Source organism: Lonchura striata, chromosome 9 (genome assembly GCF_050655825.1).
Source record: "Lonchura striata isolate lonStrDom1 chromosome 9, ASM5065582v1, whole genome shotgun sequence".
NCBI lineage: Eukaryota > Metazoa > Chordata > Aves > Passeriformes > Estrildidae > Lonchura > Lonchura striata.
Window position 1 is genome coordinate 27,939,973 of NC_140711.1, and position 21,397 is coordinate 27,961,369.

The 21,397-nt window shown below is 47.3% G+C and overlaps 1 protein-coding gene across 10 annotated transcripts in view; it reads left to right on the top strand.

The window, feature by feature from the left end:
• Positions 1-21,397, top strand: part of MECOM (MDS1 and EVI1 complex locus) — a 330,170-nt gene that overhangs the window by 273,847 nt on the left and 34,926 nt on the right. For 6 of the 10 annotated variants that reach the window (XM_085588036.1, XM_085588037.1, XM_085588041.1 and 3 more), the window contains 2 exons: positions 5,063-5,197; positions 20,097-20,199. In XM_085588036.1, the coding sequence (XP_085444162.1) occupies positions 5,063-5,197; positions 20,097-20,199 (238 nt within the window). Of the gene's footprint in view, positions 1-3,438; positions 3,638-4,007; positions 4,223-5,062; positions 5,198-20,096; positions 20,200-21,397 lie in introns of those variants that run through there. The other 4 variants (XM_085588038.1, XM_085588039.1, XM_077785740.2 and 1 more) reach the window with 3 other exon arrangements.

Here is a 21,397-nt window from a genome sequence, read left to right on the forward strand (position 1 = left end):
GGGGCAGGGCACCGACGTGGAGGGCACTGCAATGCCCATTCCACTCCTCATCAAGTGCTGCAAATTATCTGATTCTTTCTCCTTAAATTAGCAGCAACGCTTGTGTTTTCACCTGTTTTTATTTTTCTTTTCAAGTTGATATTCACAGCGCGGGAGGGGAGGAACTGACATGCAGAAACTGTGTTGCCTTCTGTTCTTGTTGTTTCCCAGGTCTGTCCTGGAGCATTTGGATACGTTAGGAAGCTGTTGTTTTCTGGTGTTTGTTTCGCTTTGCTTTTCCTTTCTCTCTCCACGTTAATGCGCTCACCCAGTGTTTCAAACGCTCATCACAGCGTTAGCCAGGATGCTCGGTGTTGTGTTTAGTCACCTCGAGATATGTAACATTAAACCCCTCTCAAAAAGGTGGTTGTGAAGCGGCTTGTCTACAAACAAAAGGATAATATTAAGCGTAATATTAACTTTTATGGTATTTAAAAAATCACCAGCGACTTGTCTGATTTTCCCCCATTGTCCTCGGCAGCGTTTGGCCCCAGGAAGCCCATTAAACGTGGACAGTGCCGTTATTTCATCTGGCTGTGGCCGAGCTGCTTTGCTTTGCTTTAATGATGTGCTGGAATGCACGATGCCCATAGGGTCTCCATTAGAAGAACTTTTACTTCTGGGACGACCATGAAGTTAAAGGCTTAAAAGAGGCATCAGTTTACAGCCTGGTGGGAATTACTAGCAGACTGGAGTACTAACTCCTGACTGCTCCACTAATAGAGCGACTTGTTTTAAATAAACAATTGCCAACGGGACCCTGTGGAAATATTTGGGCCTCTTGAAGCGCCCACCGAACCGTCTGAGGGGAGAGGGGAAAGGCGGCAAGAGACGTTTAAAAGATTTTCGCTTGAAAGAAGAAACACATCGCCGTGTGTTGATGTGTGTATCCACATCCCCGGATCGGGATGCTGGAGGTCCCGACCGGCGGCGGGGCCAGGCTGGACCCCCCCGCTCCTCCTAGCCCCGGCTCGGGGGTATGAGCCTTCCTCCCCCTCTTCTTCCTCCTCCTCTTGTGGCCGAGCTGGGTTAGAGCCGAACCGCTGGGAGCGCTGCAGGAAGGGAGACTATTAAAAAAAGGGGTTTTATCCCCCCCAAATAAAGAAAATAAGCGAGGGGAGCGGCGGCCGCGCGGTGTCCCGGCGGCGAGCGCCACCCGGCGGCGGCGGCGGGCGGGCCGCGGTGCGGGCCGGGCCCGCCGCGCTCCGCCGGTACCGGAGCCGCTTTTGTTTATCCACCGCCGCTTCCTCCCTTTGTGCCGCGGCCCACGGGGAGGCAAGGGGGGGCTCCGGCTCCCCCATCGGGGGCTCTGATCAGGCCGATGGGCTCGAGCAATCAGTTTCCCAGATTACTTGTATTTAATACACAATGCATCATAAAGCAAATCCCTCATCCTGACAGGGAGAAAATAGAACAGCTCATAGCGCGAGCCGGGCCAATTTATGGCTAAATTAAAAAAAAAAAAAAAAAAAAGAAAAAAAAGGAAAAAAAAAAAAAAAAAAGGAAAAGAGAGAGAGAGAGGGAGGAAAAATAAGAAGGAAAAAAAACACCAACAATGGGGAGCGGAGGGAGGGCAGGAACCCGCGGCCCCGCACACCGGCCGGGCTCCGGTTCCCAGGCCCGGGCGCTCTGGGAATCTCCCACCGGGTTTTTTGAGGTTATTGACAAAGGATTTTTTTTTTTCCCGTCCTACCTACCACCACTGCGTTTTGTTGTGTTTTTTTTTTTTTTTTTTTTTCCCCAATCTCTCTCCCCTCGGACAATAGCCATTATCTGAGCTAACAGGTCAATGTCACAGATAACGGGCCGCTGAGACGAATCCATCAGCATCTCCTGTCACCCGGCTTCTCGCCCTACCCCCCGCTCTACTTCCCTGGCCCCGCTTGGTCCCCCCAGGGAAGAAAAATTCACTTTCAGCCTGAAAAATAGATCTGCACTTAAAAAAAAAAAAAAAAAAAAAGAAAAAAGAAAAAAAAATGTGGGTGGCACTTCTGTATGGTGCAATGAAAGATACAGCTCAGCCCTCTTATTTTTTCCTTTTCCACTGCCCTCTTCCCAAAGCACATATACGAGGATCTCTCCGTAGTGAGCCCGCGCTGTTCCAAACTTGGCGGACGCTTGCGGCTTTGCGGCACGGTTGGATTTCGGGTCCATTTAAGCCGGGAGAGCCCCGAGCCGGGGGAGCTGCGCTGCCCCGCGGGAGGGAGCGGGCCCGGCCCCGCCGCCCCCGCCGGCAGGTAGAGCCCGGCCTCCCGCCGCTCCATTCATGGGATTCGTTACCAAAGAAATAAAGGGAGGAAAAAAAAAAAAAAAAGTTAAAAATCGTTTAGGAAGCGGCGGCAAGCGGGGTGGTAGTTCCGCGGCACCAAACGGGGTCGTGGCGAAATTAGCCGGGGGACAAAAAAATAAAAAAAGAAAGAAGAAGAAGAAGTTGCATTTCATTAAAAATCGTTAATAATAACCCGAGTGACGCGATGACGGGAACAATTCGGGTAACGCGCCGGCTCCCGGAGCAGCCGTCGGGGCGAGCGCGGCGCGGCTCCCGCTCGCCGCAGCCTCCGCTGCGGGGCGGCCGCGGCGGCGCTCGGGGCTGCGGGCACCGGGGCGAGCGGCGGCGGCCAAGAAATAGTGGCGAGCGGCGAGGGCCCGAGCAGAGCGCACCGCCGGGCCCGGCCGGGGGATGCGGCCGGGGGCTGCCGGTGAGCCCCCGCGGCGGGGCCGCTCCTCCGCGACCTGGCGGTGACCCCCGGCCGCGGGGCCGCTGTCGCTTTAAGCGCGCCGGGAGCGCCGCCGCCGCCGCCGCCCCGACCGGGGGGGCCGGGCAGGAGGGGGGAAGGCGGCCGGAGCGGCCGGGGCTGCCCCGCTTTAAAGAGACAGTGCCCGAAAGGGGAGCGGCGGGAGGGCACGGCCCGACGGGGTGGGCGGGGAGGGGGGGCGGAGAGGGCCGCGCCGGGCCGGGCCGGGCCGGGCCGGGCGCTGCCCGGGGGTGCGGCGGGGAAGCAGCGCCGCGGGCAGGCTGCGGGCGTGGGGAGGGGGAGAGCCGCCCGCCCGTCCGCCCTCCCACGCGCACTCACTTTTCTCCCATCCCCGGCGGAGAAGTGAAAGAAGTTTGTTTTGTTGAGCGGTGCGCTGTGGGGTTTGTTGTTGTTTTTCTTTTTCCTTTTTTTTTTCTTTTTTTTTTTTTTTCGTTTCTTCCCCCTTTTCCCTTCCCTGAAGAGGCTTGTGCGGGTTTTGGGTGTTTTTTTTTTTTTCGTTTTTTTTTTTCCCCTTCCTCCCCTTACCCCGATAACTTTTTTCGCACACGCCGCCCCAAAGCCAGCCGATAAGACCAGGAGGGGCCGAACGGGGACGGTGATGACGAGCCGGCAGGAACCCGCCGAGCCCCGCCGCCGCTGAGCCCTCCGGGGCCAGCAGCCCCCGCCCGGGCCCCGCCGCCCCCCGCACACGCTGGAGCGCCCCGCGCCGCGCCCGCCGCTCCCCGGACCCCGACGGCCGCGGCCTCCGCACGCGTTTAACGCCGAGATGTTGCTCCCAGCCGCCTGAAGGATATTTGTCCCTCTCCCCCCTCCCTGCCCCCGCGGGCTCCCGGCGACACAAGGTAAGAGCGGCGAGCGCGGCGGCGGCGCTGCCGCGGCCCCGCGGGACGGGGCCGCTTTGCCCCGTCGGTGCCGCCGGCCCCGGGGCAGACCCCGGACGCCGGGGAGTGCGGGGTGTGAGCCCCCCTTCCCTCCTTGGGGGTTTGTCTGAAAGGGAAAATTAAAGGTCCCGCTCCCAAGAGCAGCCGGAGGTGCGGGCGGCGGGGCAGCGTGCGCGCCCGCGGGGACCGGGCTCGCCTGGCGCGGCCGCGGGGCTCTCCGGGGCTCGGGGGCCTCCGGGCTGGGGTGGAGGTTTTCCAGCTCCCGCGGGGACAGCGCGTTCCGCGGGGCTCGGGCGGCACCGCCGCGGCTCAGCGACCTCCGCGGGCTCCCGGTGTCCCGGGGCGGCAGCGCCGGCTCCGGCCGCGGCTCCGGGCGCTCCCCGGCGGGGCGCAGCCGCCCGCGCCCTCCGCTTTCGTTTGGGGCGTTCAAGGTTGTTCCCTTGATTTTGCTGCTCAAATGGGGCGGCTGCTGCCGGTGCCGAGGCGAAGTTACAATTTAGCACTCAGCTCCCTGGGAAGCCGTGGGAAGTTTGGGATAGGCCGATGGTGAGGCTTGCGAGTAATGATATTCAGTCCGCTGTAATGATTAGTAATTTGTCATAATATTAGAATAGAACATCGTCTTTAGCTTGTCCACGAGAAGTCTCATTATATTTGTTTATTGTCTGCATAATTGGAACCATTTATTGGTGTGTATTGAATACTGCCATGGTTTGCATGAGTGTTTATATTGTTTTTCATTTATTCTCTTTATTTTGACATAAGGAGTTCTGTTATTTGCTTGGATTAAGGGGAGGGATTTAAGTGTTGCACAGGACTGTTTGGGAAGTGTAATATTAAAACACGATAAATAACTCTGCCTACCAGGTAAAGTTTGGTTCAGAGCAACAAATATAAAAATTCTAAATGAGTGTTGCAATCAGCGTAAATACTGAAACAAAACAGAAACCCTAAATGAAGCCAACGCCATCTGTTTTAATATATTTTGTTATATTCTTGTCAGATTCTTATTTAATTAAAATAATAATTTCAGATACAGTCATTGATGAATGCATAGAAAATCAGGTGCCTCTTAAATTAACATAGTGTTTCATTGCAATAATTAGACAACATTTCAGTTACTTGTAAATATTTGTCAAGGCATTTTTCAGAACATTTGTTGCCTTTTTATGATTATGTATGTATTCTGGCAGCTCCTAAAAAAAATCTCAGCAGGGAAACATTTCTGAATAAACACACCAATATTATTATTATTATTATTAATGTTATTATTATTGTTGTTGTTGTTATTATCTGCTTCTTTATTTGGAAACCTGTGATTTATCTTTTTATTAGCATACTCAACCAGCAACAGAAAGATTTACTCTTTCACATTCTTCTTTTTAGATCTTGGATGAGTTTTGCAATGTGAAGTTCTGCATAGATGCCAGTCAACCAGATGTAGGAAACTGGCTCAAATATATCAAGTTTGCTGGATGCTACAATCAGCACAACCTTGTTGCATGTCAAATAAGTGATCAGGTACGTGGTGTTCACTTTCTGGACTTACTTTTTAAAGGAACTTTCAGGTGTCAATGGAAAAAAAAATAACAGCAATTCACAACAGCTTTTGGCCTGTTTGCTCTTAGGATAAAAGATAAGGCACAGCTGGAAATGCAGAATGGAATAATTTTGATTATAGGCGGTAGAAAATATGAATTTTCAGTTTTCCATGTTGTTCAATTCATATATGATTTTCTTTGGTCTTATATCTGATAAAATTGAGGACTGCTTTCTAAGAGATACAGAGGCATGCTGATTTTGAATTGGGAACATTTTCTGGCTCCTGTTGCAGTCCATTTGGATTGCTGTGGTAAATCGTGGACTTGGTTGGATGCTGTAACATGAATTTAATGCAAAGAGGGGAGGACACAAAAGCAATAATGTTACCAGTGTACTTGGATGTGTGGGGCTTTGGGTTTGAATGCACATGTGCATGGATATTATTGTGCCTTTCTACACTTTGCTGCAACTCGTAGCACTTACGTGCTGAATCAGGGTCTTCAGTGGTTTTCTTTTTCTTTTCATTTATTGCACTTAAATCCACTCTTTGTTGGGCTGAAACATTATTTATCCTTGTGTGTTGGAAAAAACGCTGGGATAGGCAGAGGAAGAATGTAGTAAAGCAGTAAAGCATTTTGTTTTCAATTATGCTGATGAGTTATTAGGTGTTTCCTAAATCAGAGTTTGCTTTTGTCTGTAGATAACACAGGCCATTATGAAATATTTTAATGGGTAAAGTTAGGCTGAGGAAGCCTTGCTTCTTTAAAGTAAAATACCTAAAACAGCAAAGCAACAGCTGATTGTGAATTCTTGTTTCCAATTTAAACTTCGCTACCTGCAATGTAGGATTTGATTCATTTAATCAGTGTTTCATTTTTCATCACTTAATTAACTGCATCAGGTGAATGTTAAAGATTATCTTTAGCTGATTTAATTGCCTTGACAGTATTGAAAGAAGAATCACAACCAGACACAAAGCTTCAATTAGAAATCATTCTTTCTAATCAAATTCCTTACGTATAGGAAATGAATGTGAGGGAGCCTGCTATTTCCAGCTCAGTGCTACGTATTTCACTCATGCAAGATAGCTGATTAAAACTGGGTTAAATAACTTTCTCAGAAACTATGAGAGAAGATCGTTTTCGTTTCCAACTTTTACAGTTCAGCCCTGAGCACATGTAGCATAGAACGAGCCAGCGGACCGAGAGATAATTTCTTTTTTATACAGCAGCTGGTTTAACTAAAGAAACCATAAAGGTTATTAGTAAAAGCAAATTAAGTTTTCCAAGCTGAAATATGCTTTGTGCTGAAAAACGATAAATTCTCTCCATGCAGAGCGTTTATGGAACAGTGATAGGAAAAGGAAACTATGTAGATTAATTGAAACAGTAAATTCAAGTTTTTTACATTGAGCAGGAGCTGGTGTAAGTAGGAAAGATCAGAAGTGAAATCACATGCATTGGTCAGAGCAGCTCACTGTCTTTGGGTCGGTGTTGGGGATCTGCAGCTGAGAGCGCAGGCGAGGCTGAGCCATCAGCATCTCCCTCTGAGCGCACACCCGCGCTTTGACGTTTTTGGAAGGAAAGTTATGGTGCTTTTAACTTTCTCTTTTTTTTTTAGTGTTTACATTTCTGACATTTGGTAATGGTGGCTGTACTGCTGCCAATAATTCCCTTCATTCACTGGAGACTTGTTATTTATTTTGCACAGTATCGTGCTGTTCATAATTCCGTAGTTTTATAGTGTTTTGTTGCTGAGATTTACAAATTAAGATTTGGTTGTCTCTCAAGTAGCTTGTTGTGATCTGGGTGCTGTCAGCAAGAGATTGTTGTTCATTTGGCCCTCTGGAAACGCTGCACATTTCCCCACAAAATCGTCCGCGTACTCCAACGTTTTATGACCAGAGCCTAAAAAGTTAATGCTAAAAATGTGCTCTCGAATCTTAAAGCAAGAAAGTCTTTCTAACAGCTCCTCCTTCTGCTTTCTTCTGGCACAAGCTCACCAGAGGTAATATAAAATATAATGGGAAGGCAAACTGGGAAATGGACGTTACATGGCCAAACGTGTGCGTGTACAAGGAGTGACAAATGCAAGTCAGGGCTGAGTGTGCACATCGAGACTGTGTGGGGCTGCCTGGGGTCACTCAGCCTCCGTAGCTCCTGGAAAATAAAAGGGGGGATAAAAGAAAAAGAAGGGAATAAAAAGGGGAAATAAAAATAAGGTGAAGCTGAGGATGCGTGTCCGTGGTTGTGGCTAGAGCTGGAGGGCAGAGACGATGCAGCCCAGCTGGTGCAGGAGACCCCAGCCCAGCTGGAGCCACAGCCAGTGCTGGGTGCAGGCGTGGGGGGACACCCCAATTCTTCCTGCCTCCCCCTGGGACACAAAGCAGCTCAGCAGCCCTGGTAGCACGGGGAGACCCCAGTCTCTGCTCGCTCCGAGCCACAGACACTGGATCAGCAGTAATTGTTCACCTCTAATTGCTTCAACTCATCTGTAAAATTCACAAGCAAACATTGGGCTGTACCTGAGAAGGTAAAAGATCCTTCCAGTGTTCCCAGCCTCATGCTGCCCACAAGTTTCTACTACTAAATTCAAGCTTGACTGATAGGTATGGCTCCCAGACTGCTCGAGGCAGGATTGAGATGAACTCAGGGTGCTGTGTAATCTGGTCTTTCTGCTGTGTTTTACCTACTATATTTAACAAAAAGGAGGAAAGAAAAAACATTTTTTTGTCATTTTCTCTCCTAGAGTTTTTTCAGAGACATACCATCCCACTCCCTGACTCACGGCTGAGCTTAGGTTTCATCACTTAGGATCAACTTTACAAAAGGCCTGGGCTCTTTCTTATGACTGTATAAATGAGCTTTGCTGAGATGAACAGCTTGATAATGGTGGGATGCAGTCAAAACATGCACGCTGGATGCAACTCATGTTTCATTTGATTGCAGCTGGAGTAGGGCTTAAAAGCTGCATTTTTTCACTTTTTTTTTTTTTAATTTCAAATGAATCCATGTAGGATTTCTCTTTGCTGTCTTACTATTATCTGCTGTCATGCCCAATCTAACCTGAACATACGTAATTTTAGCTGTATATCAATAATGAAATTCCACAAACAGAGCCCTCAGTTTTTTCTTTCCCCTAAAGAGACTACAGTGTGTGCAGAGCTGCAGAGAGTCTTGTCACTGTTCTTGCCCTGGAATGTGTTTTTTTCAGCTCAGAGTCAGTTTAGGATTCTAGAGCAGTTTCTGCTAACTTGGACGACTTCTTTCTGTTATCGTTAAATATCTGTTAGTTCAACTTTTTAATGACTTCAGAATGACTGGCTCTCTTAGGCTTTCTGGCAGTGCTGTCAGCCCAGCAAAAGCACTGTTTTTAAAGATCTATGTTAATGAAAGTGCAGTTGCAAATCAAGCAGTGGCATGGCAGCGTCTGTCACACATTCCAGGCTGAGATCACGGTCACCTTCAAACTACAAAATATTTTTTTTAAGCTTTTTTTATTTTTAGAAAGATTGTTGGTAGGTGTTGAAGTTAAAACCCCAGAATATTGCTTGCAGAGTTCTGACAGTGATACAGACACATAGGCTGTGAAACTGCCCTGGGCTTCCAGGTCTCTTTCCCCCCAGCAAAGCAGCTCCTGAAGAGTCCCCTTGGTTTATGCACGGAAAACTCAGAGTGACTCAAGATCACTTTACTGAGGTTTTAGATTGCTGTGCGTGCTGAAATAGGTTTTTGGTGGGTTTTTGTGTGTGTGTTTTGTTTCCTTGCCTTATGCTCAAGTACGTGCCACTGCAAAGGGAGCAAAACCAGTAGTATCACACTCTTAACAATGTGCCCAATGTCAGTAATATAAACTTACAGGAGTGAACCTACTGCTGTAGGTTTCACCAGATCTGATCCCACCTTACATGTTTTACAAACTTTTTTAATCTGCAGGCAGAGCTTCATGTTTCAGGTTTTATGGCCGCGGCCCCCTGTCCATGGTGGGCAGGGGCTCCTTGCACAGCCACCTGCAAAAGTTGCATATTTAAGGAATAGTTTTGAGGCTTTGTTGTCAGAGAGTGAAATTAATGTTTTGGCTCTTGTGGGTCAGGAGGGCACACACACACTGAGCTCATACGGGGCCCTGCTCTGCCGTGATTCTTCCTATGAGTTGTTGGTCATTAAGCAAATAAAGCTTAATCCAACTCCCACTAAAAATCTGTCTCCAGTGGAGCAGGGATGTTTTGGCTTGGGGCTGGTGGAACGAAGAGCTGCTCAGGGGTGATTTTCCACTTGCTGCAGTCAGAGCTGAGGCTGTGGGTGAAATTCCTGGCTTTATGACTGCCTGTGTTATCTGGAATTTGATGCACTGGTGGTGTTACTGCTCTCAGCATTGGACTGTCCTGATATGACCTAAAGTAAGCTGTTTAGAACCAAACCTAGAAACTTGTTGCCATTTCTGAAAAGTGATGAGGTTTTTCTTGATGATTCATGTTTCATAAAAGTGATAAGGCATTGGAGAATGGTTGCAGGAGAGGGGTCATGGATCAATGGAACAGTTATTCATTGATACCTCTGTCTAAGACCCCAGAATCAGAATCAGCCTGTGTCTGGCCTGGGAACAGGGAAATAGGCTCTGTGTCTAGGCCTGGGAAACTGTACAAGGTCTGTCTAGGCCTGGGAAATAGTACAAGGTCGGAATGAGATAATAAGGATGAGCATATCCTTGGAGATACGCTTGTGCAAGAATAGGCTGCATGACAAGATGTGCCCAGAGAAGATGGGATGTACCACGACAACCTGACTAGAGATGAGAAACTTGGCTTAATTGTAAATGCACGTAGGCTAAACAGAACAATGACCTTTGTAAATTGACCAATGAGAGCTGTTGCAAAAACCTCCAAATCATTCTGTTTTATTGGAACAAAGATTCTTTGTGGCTCTTCTCCAGTGACCTGTAATACATGCTTCTGACTTTTTTGAATTAACAGTGCAAGTGCATCTATACATGGCTGAATAGAATTACAAGGTTGTATAGGTCCAAACACCCATTCTAATACCTTTATATCCTCCTTCTTTCCCCCTCTGTCTTTTAATTGCTGAGTGAGAGCACCTAACAGGTGTTTTGGCTGAGACAGAATAGGAATGTCTATGGGTAAGTCAGGATCTCTGTGATCCACAGCTCTCTGTGCAACAGCAGTAGCAACATCCAGCACAATTGTGCGTTGTTTGTCAGCTAAGTGAATTGGTGTAGCAGGATTTGTGCCTTTCAGCAGTGGTCGCAGTTCATCAAGATCAGCATTAGAAATACCAACAACAGGACAAAGCCATTCTATATCTCCCATAAATCATTGCATGCCATGTAAGGTTTTTAGCTCCAGCTGCAAATCAACTTTCTGTGGCCGAATATGCATGTCAGAAATCACCCAGCCTAAATATTTCCAGGGAGCAGAGCGCTGTACTTTCTCTGGAGCAGCACACAAGTTGTTACTCAGTAACTTTGCAAGAATGAAAGCTTCCTGCTGAGCAGTGAACGAGCTTTCTTGTGCCAACAGAATATCATCCATGTAGTGATATATCACCGTGTTAGGAAAAGCAGCTCCAACAGGTAACAGAGCAGCATCTACAAAAAGTTGACACAGCACAGGACTGTTGTGTTTTCCCTGAGTCATCCACTCATATCTGCTTGCTGGTGCCTCACGATTTAAAGAGGGTAAGGTAAATGCCAATCTTTTGGTATCCTTTGGATGAAGGCAAATTGTGAAGAAACAGCCTTTTAAATCAATTAAAAGGAGATTCCAACCCTCAGGCAGCATAGCTGGATTTGGGAGACCTGGCTGTAAGGCCCCCATTGCTTCCATCTGGGCATTGACTGCATGTAAATCATGCAGCAAACAAAATTTTCCTGATTTTTTTCTTAATAACAAATACTGGAGTATTCCAGGGGCTAGTAGAAGGTTTAATGTGACCTTGCTGTAACTGTTCAGTAACAAGGGAATGAGCTTGTTGTAGGCTTTCTCTCTTTAGCGGCCACTGCTCGATCCAGACTGGATCATCAGATTTCCAGGTTAGGGGGATCGGGAAAGCCCAAGTAGTGACCGCTATTAAAAATGATCATTGTCACAAGGCGAGCCTCTAATTGCATGAGAATGTCACAGCCAGTTAATGCATCGACCTTGGGTGGTAGTGACATAACAGTAAGAAATTGTACACAGGTGTGACTATCCAGTGATAAACAAATTTTATCCCCGCTCCGACAGACTGAAGCTGCACCTCCAATTCCCTCCAGGCCAGCAACCATAGGGGAAAGCAGCCAGGAAGCAGGCCAACAGTCCTTGCTGATAATGGTGATGTCAGCTCCGGTATCCAAAAGTGCAGAAAGCTGCAGTCTTTGTTGGCCATTCTCCAAAAGAACAGGAGCTTTTGGTCTTTCCTCCACAGGCAAACACAGCAAAGCCATACCCCCCATAGATCCAAAGCCATCAGGTCCCCTCTGCTGGTGCATGATGCACGAGGCAGCTTCTGTCAGCTGTAATGTAGGAACCAACTGAGCAATTTTACTCCCAGCAGGAATAATATGGAAAAATGTCATAGCAACAATAAGGATTTCACCTGTAAAGTCAGCATCAATTACTCCAGGTAAAATAAAAAGTCCTTTTAATCCAGCAGATGAACGTCCTAAAAGAAGAGCACCACAAGGTTTTTCTTTGTACATTACTGGTCCTTTAATCCCAGTAGGAATCCTTGTTGGCTTCATGTCAGTCAGGGTAATGTCTATTGTTGTTGTCAGGTCCAAGCTGAGACTCCTGCTTGTGGCTGGCTGGAGGGAGCTGGCTAGCTGCAGTTGTCTGGGGGATGCCACACAGGAGCTGCTGTTGGGGTCATCACGTCGCAGCTCTTCTCGCTCCGCTTCGTGTTTCCCAATCATCTGCAGGCTTCCATGGAATGAGAATCCATGGAGCACTTGTTGCACCAAACTGTCCCTTCTCTGCAGTTGTGTGAAAATGTCCTACTTTCCCACAGAGGAAGCATTTGAGATGAGATTGTTGCTTAGGTTTATTTATTGGTTGTAGTGGAGTTAAGGCAGCAAAGGCTTGTATCTGGGCTTGCACTATATCTTCCCCTACATCCCTAAGTGCCTCAGCTAACATTGCCTGTGAACCTGTAGGAATCCTAGACATCCTCTCTAGCATTTCCTCTACTGTTGCATCAATGCTCATTGAAGTAATAACATTTCTAGTAGTAGCATTGCAATTTTCTAGGAAACACTGTCGTAATAGAGCTCCCTTCATAAAATCCTGAACATTAGCCTGATTAATGGCCTCAGTTATTCTATCAACAGAGGAGGCAAAAGACTCCTCTCTTCCTTGCTTAATAGACATGTAAGAAGGAGACACTGGTGCTGTTCTAACCCTGGTAATTTCTCAGCTCCTACTCGTGCCTGCATCTCAGTTGTGGCAAACTGCCCAGTACCCATCATTTGCTCAACTGTTATTCCATGCAAAGGATCATTTTGCTGTCGTGGGATGGCAGCAAAACGATCACTCAATTGAAGCCAGTGAGCTTGCCACAGCATCAACTGAGATGTGTCATAATCATTCTCATAATACCCTTAACATCTTCAGGAAGAAGCAAACCTGAGCCCCATATGTAGTTAAGCATTTGTTTAGCAGGCTCACCATGAAGCCCACAATCATTAACTGTTGCTCATAATTATTAAAGTAATTTCCAATCTACAGGAATATAATTAGCTGTCAGACCTCCTCCTGCATTTGGTGTATAGGAAACAGGAAAGGCCTGCAAATCTATAGCAGAGCATAAATCATAATCTTTATTATTTATTCTTCTTTTTGAATACTTAACCAATTTATTCTCTGAATTGCTGACAATTTTTTAGGATGTCCTTGCTTAGAAGGAACCCCAGCAGCTTTTAATATTTCTTTGTGATGATTTTGAGCAGTCTCCTCCTCTAGCAGTTCTCCTTCACTCTCTGGGTGTCCCTGATAGTTTGTCATTGACTGTTCACTCATGGGAAGGGAATCTGTGAATAGAACTAAAAGCAGGATTAAAAGCAAAGGGAGTTTTAGAGGGAGTTTCATGGGGAGCAGTGGGTTGTTTATCACAGGATGAATTTGCATCTCAGTTATATAACCCACTGGTGGACTAGGATTATAATCTACTCCTAAGGCATGCATCCCTGGTTTATTACTAATTCCCTCTTTATCTAGAGCAACAGTGGCTACAGCAGCAACTTTTTTCTCTGCCTGATATCTTTGCAAACAATTTTTGACTGAACGCCAAGGTTTCTTTAGCTTTCGGGCAGTCTTATCATCATCAATAAATTTAAGCCAAAGCACTTCTCCTGACTCACACCACTGGTCTACCTCAAAGAGATCCCCCGAGGTTTTGAACAAACCCCAAGCCTCACTGTACGTGTACAATGCCAGAGGATCTTTATTAAGATCTCGGCTATATCTCGTTTCTTTAAGAAACTAATAAAGATCTGGAGGGCCACTTCGCTTTCCATTGGGCAGAAAGATTAATCTACCTGAATTGATTAATCTATCCCTGTTTAGTGCAGCCTTTTGTACCTTGCAAGCCGGTGATCCTCCTCCGGACATTGAGTCGAGCTTTTCTCCAACTCAGGCATGAGACAACTCCTCATGCCAGCATCGAGTCAATCTTCGGCCTGCCAATCGCTGAATATCGGCACTGCTCCAGAATCACTGCCTTAGGGCAAGGACTTGAGGCCCCACGTTGGGCGCCAAAAATGAAGCCGCAGGTGGAGGGAAGATAAGCACAATCAGTATGATTGATAAGCAAGCCTCATTTATTCAAAAATCCTGTCCATTTATAGAGGGTTTGCTACAAGCAAAGTCAACAACAGCTCTCATTGGTCAATTTACAGAGGTCATTGTTCTGTTTAGCCTACGTGCATTTACAATTAAGCCAAGTTTCTCATCTCTAGTCAGGTTGTCGTGGTACATCCCATCTTCTCTGGGCGCATCTTGTCATGCAGCCTATTCTTGTACAAAGATATCTCCAAGGATAGGCTCATCCTTATTATCTCATTCCGACCTTGTACTATTTCCCAGACCTAGACACAGATCCAATTTTCCAAGCTCTGTTCCCAGGCCAGACACCGGCTGATTCTGATTCTGGGGTCTTTGACAGAGGTATCAATGAATAACTGTTCCATGGATCCATGACCCCTCTCCTGAAACTATTCTCCAACAATAAGGGATTTTCTGTGATGAGGGCTGTCGAGTCCTACTCATCCACGTGTTAAAGCGTAGAGAATTATGGGCAACCATGGAGCCCATAAGGACAAGACTGCACCTTGCTTGATATTGGTGTGGCTCATTTGGGTTCATGGGTATTAGATTGGTTAGATAGCTCAGAACAGGCGGGTGACAGAAGCTGGGGTATGGTGTCAGTGGATAGTGACCTCAGGGAAGAGGTTCTGCAGGACCAGAGCAGCCTGCTTGAACCAAGGATTTCACAGAAGCTAAAATTCACTGACAGTGGAAGAACACCTGAGTGATGGTGGGGAGGGAGGTGGCCTGCAGCCCTCCAAGATGCCAAAAAGGATGTCCTGCAGAGAGGTATCCTGCAGTTCCCTTCTTGTTTTTGGGAGCAGTAGGTGCTTTCCTTCACAAGGTGTAAAAATGGGGATTCCTGGGGCATCCTTCCACCAGTCCTTCCTGCATAGAGATTTTGGGGCATTTTGGAAATGAAGAAGGAAAGGATTCACAGCCCTGGTGATGAGGCACTGTGGTGCTCCCCTGCAGGAAGAAGGGGAGGGTTATTTCTCCCCACTGGGCTCCCCTTGTGCCCCTGCAGCTCCTTGCATGCAGAGACTTGCTGACTTTTGCCTCTGAATTTTTGCTGAAGTTTTCTTTGGGCCCAGTACAGCTCTCAGGCAGGACTCCTCTACCTTGGCCCTTGAAAAAACTCCAGTTTGTTTCAATTTGTCATTTGCCTAAGTATAGGAAAAAGAACCTGGCTCAAGTTTCATCACACAGCTCTCCAGCTGCACAATTTGTTCATCACAGGAGCTAAAATTGAAGCTGTACCATTTGGACCTTTTTATTTCTTGTTTTTTTTCCCTTCAAACTCCTAATTAGAGCTTGTTGTGAAGTTGTGTGTCTGTTCATCCTTCTGATTTATTTGTCAGGTGTAATTCCTGATTTTGATGGAACTCCTTGGACATAACGCTCATTAGTAGTTTTGGATATTTAATTTGTTTGGCTTTTCAAGCAAATTCCAGTCTTGCTCCAAAGCAGTGTGGAGGTGGATGCTAGCTGGCAGCATGCATGCTGCCTCTTGGGGCACATTCCCCAAGGGGGTTGGGAGATGAGGCTGCCTTGCTCAGGGTGGGTGTACCCATGGAATGTGCACCCATGCAATTGGTGCTGGTGGGGCTCACCATGGAGCAATCCACTTTTAGGATCTTCTGCTCCATCCCACCATCCCAAGCTGGGTCCTCCTGTTTGCACCAGTGCAGGACAGGATCCATGGGTGCTTCCCCTGTGAGTTCAGCACATGGTTTGGGGGTTAAAAGACAAATGGCATCGACTTGGAGTGGCATCTCTAGCCTGCCCTAAAATCTGAATTTCCCAGGCATCTCTGGAGCATGTGCAATTTTTTCCCAAGCTGTAGGCAGGAATAAAGGGTTCAGTTGGATGCACCAGAACACAGCTCCTCTTTGGGGCACCACAAACGTGTGCGTGGCAGTTCCCGCCTTCGCTCACACTCAGTGACTGAGTTGCTGCTTTTCCCCCCAAAACCTTAACTTCAGTTAACCCTCCTGGTTCTGGGGACTGCTGATGGGAGCAGAGGGGGGTCCAGGCAGGGCCGGTGTGGGGCTGGCAGAGGCAGGGGGATGGCTGGGGTGCTTCAAAGCACACGGGCTCAGCGGCCGAGCGTGGCCCCAGCCGAGCTCGCGGGGAGCGCGTTTCGCTATTATTTCAATTATTACAACTTCCTGAATAGGTCGAAGGTCGTTCATAATTCACGCTTCTGTCATCTTTACACATGCCAAATGCAGTCTATTAAGCATAAATAAAATTTCAAGTGCCTGACCAGGAAAAGTAAACTGGGATTCATAACAATGAGGCCTTATTCATCCATTTAAAAGTGAATTGTGTGTGTTCCTTTTTTTTTTTTTTTTTTTTTTTTCCCCCTCCCCTTTCCCTTTATGGATTTGCAGTTTGGGAGCTTTTATTTCTGCTCGGTAGCACAGATCTCTGACCTGCAGTGTGGGCAGGCACAGAGCACTGATGAGCCAGGCCTCCCCCAGCTTCTCCCCACCTCAGACCCCCTGAACTTTGAAAGTGTTTCCAGACCTGAATCCGATTTTGCTCTTCCTACATAAACTGTAGTCACACACCGTTGATCCCAGGGCATGTGAAATGAGCATCTGGACTTTGCTTTTATTTTCTCCCCCACCCCTCCTCTGGTGGTTCCTCTCCTGTGCAGAAGCTCTTCCTATAGTTGCTCTCAAGCAGACCAGTGCAGGTGAACCCAAAAAGTTGGTTAATGGGACAGGCTCAGTCAGCTGGAAAAATGATAGCCAGAAAATTGAAGCCTTTCATTAATTACAGTAGAGTCAGGACTATGCACCAGAAATCTTCAAGCTTAGCAAATTGAAAAATCCAGTTATTTTATGATAGCATTTTCTAAAACAAAATATGCTGCCCAGGGTAGAGGTGCTGTTCTTGCAAAACCCCAAGGGATACCTGTGGAGCTGGGGGGAATTTGTGAGGTTTCCCATCTGGGGGTTGCAGGACTTCCCTCTTCCCTGCCTGCCCTCAGTCATCTGCTGCTGCCTCAACATTTGGATCATGTGGTTCATTTCAACAGTTGGCTTCTCACTTTGTGCCATACAGGGTAATTCCAGGAGGTTTTTGGTGGGAGGAGTGAGAAAAAAAAGCTATTCATGTGAAGTAATAAGGACAGCTCTTAAAATCAGAATAAATTTACCTGTATGATCCTTTTGATTTAAAATTCAATATGTTTTATTTTAGATTCTCACTGCAATGCAAATTGATGTATAAAGGGTTAGTGCAAGTGAATTATCTCTGTATATACAGAAATTTTTAAATTTTTTTTTAATAATAATTAAAGTTAGTACTCTAGTGATGTGAAAATGCTGGAGCTGGAAATCTGTCACTCAGCCTTTGTTTTGGAGAATATTAGGTCTGAGATGCAAAGTAAACATTACTCAGCTTAAAAAATGGAGGTTTTTGAAACACTCATCTTGTTTCCCTGCTGAGGGACAGAGAGGTTGGTCAGGCAGTTTCTGTTAGGTAGGTGGATCATCTCTGGATGTTTAAATACCAATGCAGACAAGCCAGCTGGCTGCAGAGTCTGCTCCTGCTCAGGGATGTGTCCTGCAGCTGCAGCAAAGATGCTGCATCGTCCTGGGCTGCCCCAAGAGCACAGCGCCTGTGAACAAGACCCTCTTTATGCCCCAGTCCATGTGTCCTCCCTCTGTGAGGCGAGGTGAAAAGGTCTGTCCAGGCACCTTTGATGGCACAGGGAAAATACCGGAGAAGGCTCTGCCATGGTTTTCGTTCGCTCCTTGGTGTGGGTGCAAAACCAACCCAGGAACAACAGCGGCGTTCACGTGACTGGGAAACAAAGCTGACAAAAGAAGCAAGTCCTGGGCAGAGCAGAAGCTTTGGCATGGTCCCTCTGGGATGGTGGAAGTCCTTCTGAGTCCTGGCTGCTGTGTGCTGCTCCTTCTGTGTCCTGTCCTTCTGCTTCCACCCCAAGATGGAGGTCTCCAGAAGTCTTTTCAGTCAGTGTGCACATGTCATTATTCCACGCATTATTGTCACCCCAAACCAGCCAGCAACTGGGCCTATCTTCCACAGATCCAACTGCAGCTTACCTTTCAGATATGCAGAAGCCATTACACTTCTGGAATTGAAAATCCACTTTTCAACACCTTCATCGTAACAAATGGAAAACCAAGCATTGCTTGCAGCAAATATTCACTGGATGTGGCATTGTCCCCAGGTTTATTTGCAGGAGGTAAAAGCTGGCTCCATTTACATGTGTTTTGGCCTTTGGTGGGATGAGCTGTGTTGCCTCAGTGCAGCCCCAGCACGCTGAAGCCCACCAAGAAGCCTTGTATCCTTTGGCACTGGCAGCAGCTTTTGGATCCACAGGAGGTTGTGGTACCAGATACTTGCCTGGCTGCATGAAGGGATATGCACAGGACACTGCCAGGCTCTCTTGGCCTCCAAAACGCTCAGTGGAGTTTGAAATCCCCTCACAAGAGATACAAATGGGGAGCCCAAGCAGCCCAGGCTGGGGGTTTGATGGTGGTGCTGTGCATGAGAGGGAGGGTGGATCACACTGCCTGTAAACTCCTTCTCCTGGTTTTTATGGGGGAAATTGGCCACAAGCAGGGGGTTGTGGCACTGGTACCTTGTGCCTGATGTGTTTTGCCAGCACTTCTGTCACCTGGTGAGGGGTGAGCCCTGGGGTGTGGGATGAGCTGCCCCAGCAGCCTCCACTGCCACCCCCTGCACTGTTCCCTGGAGTGGCTTTTGGGACAAACTGCAGGGAGAAACCCTCCGAACCTGAGGAAATGCATCCAAATTCGCTGTTTTGAGGCTTGTGCCGGCAGAAAGGACGGGGCTGTACGGCCACCTCCTGGAGGAGCCCGGTATGTGCTGGTGGCGATGCTCTGCGTGAGCCTGGCAGGGAAAGCACCACCCTGGGTGACACCCTCGTGGGACCGGGCAGCGCAGGTGCCCACGGACCTCCAGACACCTGCCCCTACCTGTGACAAGCTCACCTGTGGGACTTTGAACACTGGAGATGATTTGCTGCCTCTCTCCCCGTGCACTGCAATGAGTGTTGAGTCAAGAGTTTGGAAGCAAACCCTTTAAAAATACATTAGTGTGAGAAAAAAAGCAAAGGCATCATTTTTTAGCGTAGGAAACATAGCTGTCGTGTGGTTTTGTTTAACAAGGCCCGAGGAAGTTACTAATATTTATTTGAGCTGCTTCATGGAGCTTTTTAGTGCTCTTCATGTTTCCTGCTGAGACAGAAAGCAGCCAGATGGATTTTGGGAATTTCCTTTCAGCAGTCTCGTGGTGCTGGCATGTGCTTCCTCTGGTGCACAGACCCAAGGGAGGGTGTCCCCTTTTCTCTCCCCCACAGCCTCCTGCCACCCCAAAGGGCTCCTTCCCACAACCCAGCATCACCTGTATGAAGGGACAAGGTGTCACCAGCCAGGGCCACACCAGCAGCTTTGGATGCTCATGGTATTTCTTCATCCAGGACTGATTTTTCCCTTGGTTTCCATTTGAAGCTAAGGAATAGCCAGGTGCACAAGCTTCTCTCCTTACATCTTTTTGGACTGTGTAGATGGTTGGAATGGGGGGCTGGATGGCGGTGGTTTAACCAGCAGCATCTCCTCATGTCTGCTTTAGAATTATAGGAACATTAAGGTTGGAAAAGACATCCAAGATAATCCAGTACAAGAATTAAAGTTACTTTAGTACTTTTTCCCAGTGCAACAGGAGTTCCTTCTCTTACCAGGATCACTCAGAGATGTGTTCTATGGCTGCTCTGTACTTTGGTTTGGTATAACTCAGCAGACAAGTTGTTGGTGATATCTTCAGCCATCACAAAGCTCATTTTGCAGCGGAGGCTGTTGAAAACAGTCCTTTTTATCCTCACAGAGCCCAAAACACAACGGCTTTGGGGCTGGAAGGAGCAGACTTGCCATGGTCAATCAGCTTCTCTCCAGCAGCACATGATGAGTGGGCAGGCTCTGGCCCCAAGGTCTTCCCCACTCACCAGCAGGAATTGGTGCTTCTTTGCCTGTTGTGGTACTTACCTTGCTTTTTCTTTCTTTATTTTTTTTTTCCCAGATATTCTACAGAGTGGTAGCAGATATTGAACCAGGAGAGGAGCTCTTACTGTTCATGAAGAGTGAAGATTATTCACATGAAACAATGGCTCCGGACATCCACGGTCAGCCTCTTCCTACTGTTTTATCTGACAGAAAGTATCACTGAAATTAACCCAGAATTCAGGAAGACTTTTTCTTGTGTTGAAATCTGGGATGGCTTCACTGCAGCCAGAGAGGAGAGCTGGACTGTGGTTGCATTTGTCCATCTTCTGCCCTTCTGTTCCTGATTGAAACTTGATGGTTTTTTGGGGTTGCAAAAGAAGTACAACAGTCCATGTCCTTATCTCAAGACTGTGCTGCTCCTGCAGGACATGCATGGGCCCTGGTTATAGGTTATTTTTTGTCATTTAGCCAAACAACTGTGACCTTGAGAAGAGGAAATCTGAGATTATCAGTATTGCTGTCACTTCTGAGGACATCTCAGCCATTCTTACTCATCATACTTGTCTTTTACTCATCCCACACACAGATTCTTTGTCTGAAACTCCTGAGTTGTTGCTCAGATTTGTCCCCCAGTCTCCATCTAAAATCTCCTTTAGCTGTGCTGCCTGTTGGGCAGTGGGTTATCAGCCACAGTGGGAACTGGGTGTGGGCTATCTGTTTAATGCCCAGCATGTTGGCAGTTTGTGCCCCGAGGGACATTGTACAAATTTTCAGGGGTTCAGGGACAATGCGCAGGGCAGGAATTATCAAGATCTCCACTTTCTTGCAACTACTTGTACATTTAAAGTAGTATTCCTTGTTCTTTTAAGAAAAAACTAGGGGTTACACATTCATTCCCATTTGGTTTTGTGTTTGAATTTTTTCCCACAGTGGTGACTTTGTTTAGTTACTGCTGAAGGTGTCCCCTGTCCAGCACCTCTTCTCCCTGCCCAGTCCCATGGTCAAGTAGCTATTGTGTAAATGACACCAGAGGAAATCTCTGCAGTCACATGCAGGATCATGTCCCACAGGGCTAATTTAGAAGCAGACTGAGCCAAAGTGTTGCTCGTGGACAGCCAAGAGCAGAGCCCCATGACACTTTCTCTGGATCAGCTCAACTGTCGAGTAGCAACCAAGAACATTTGTTGGGGATTCCAGCCAGTGCCTTTCTGACTCAGAGCCTCAGGGCATTTATATCTGGAACCAAACCAGGGTGTCTGGCTCCTTGTATGGACCAACACTAGGAAACAGCAGAAAAAAAAAAAAACAAAACAAAACAAACATTGTGGAATGCTCTTCTTCAAGTTTGTTTTTTGGGGATTTTCTTCAGTTAATCTA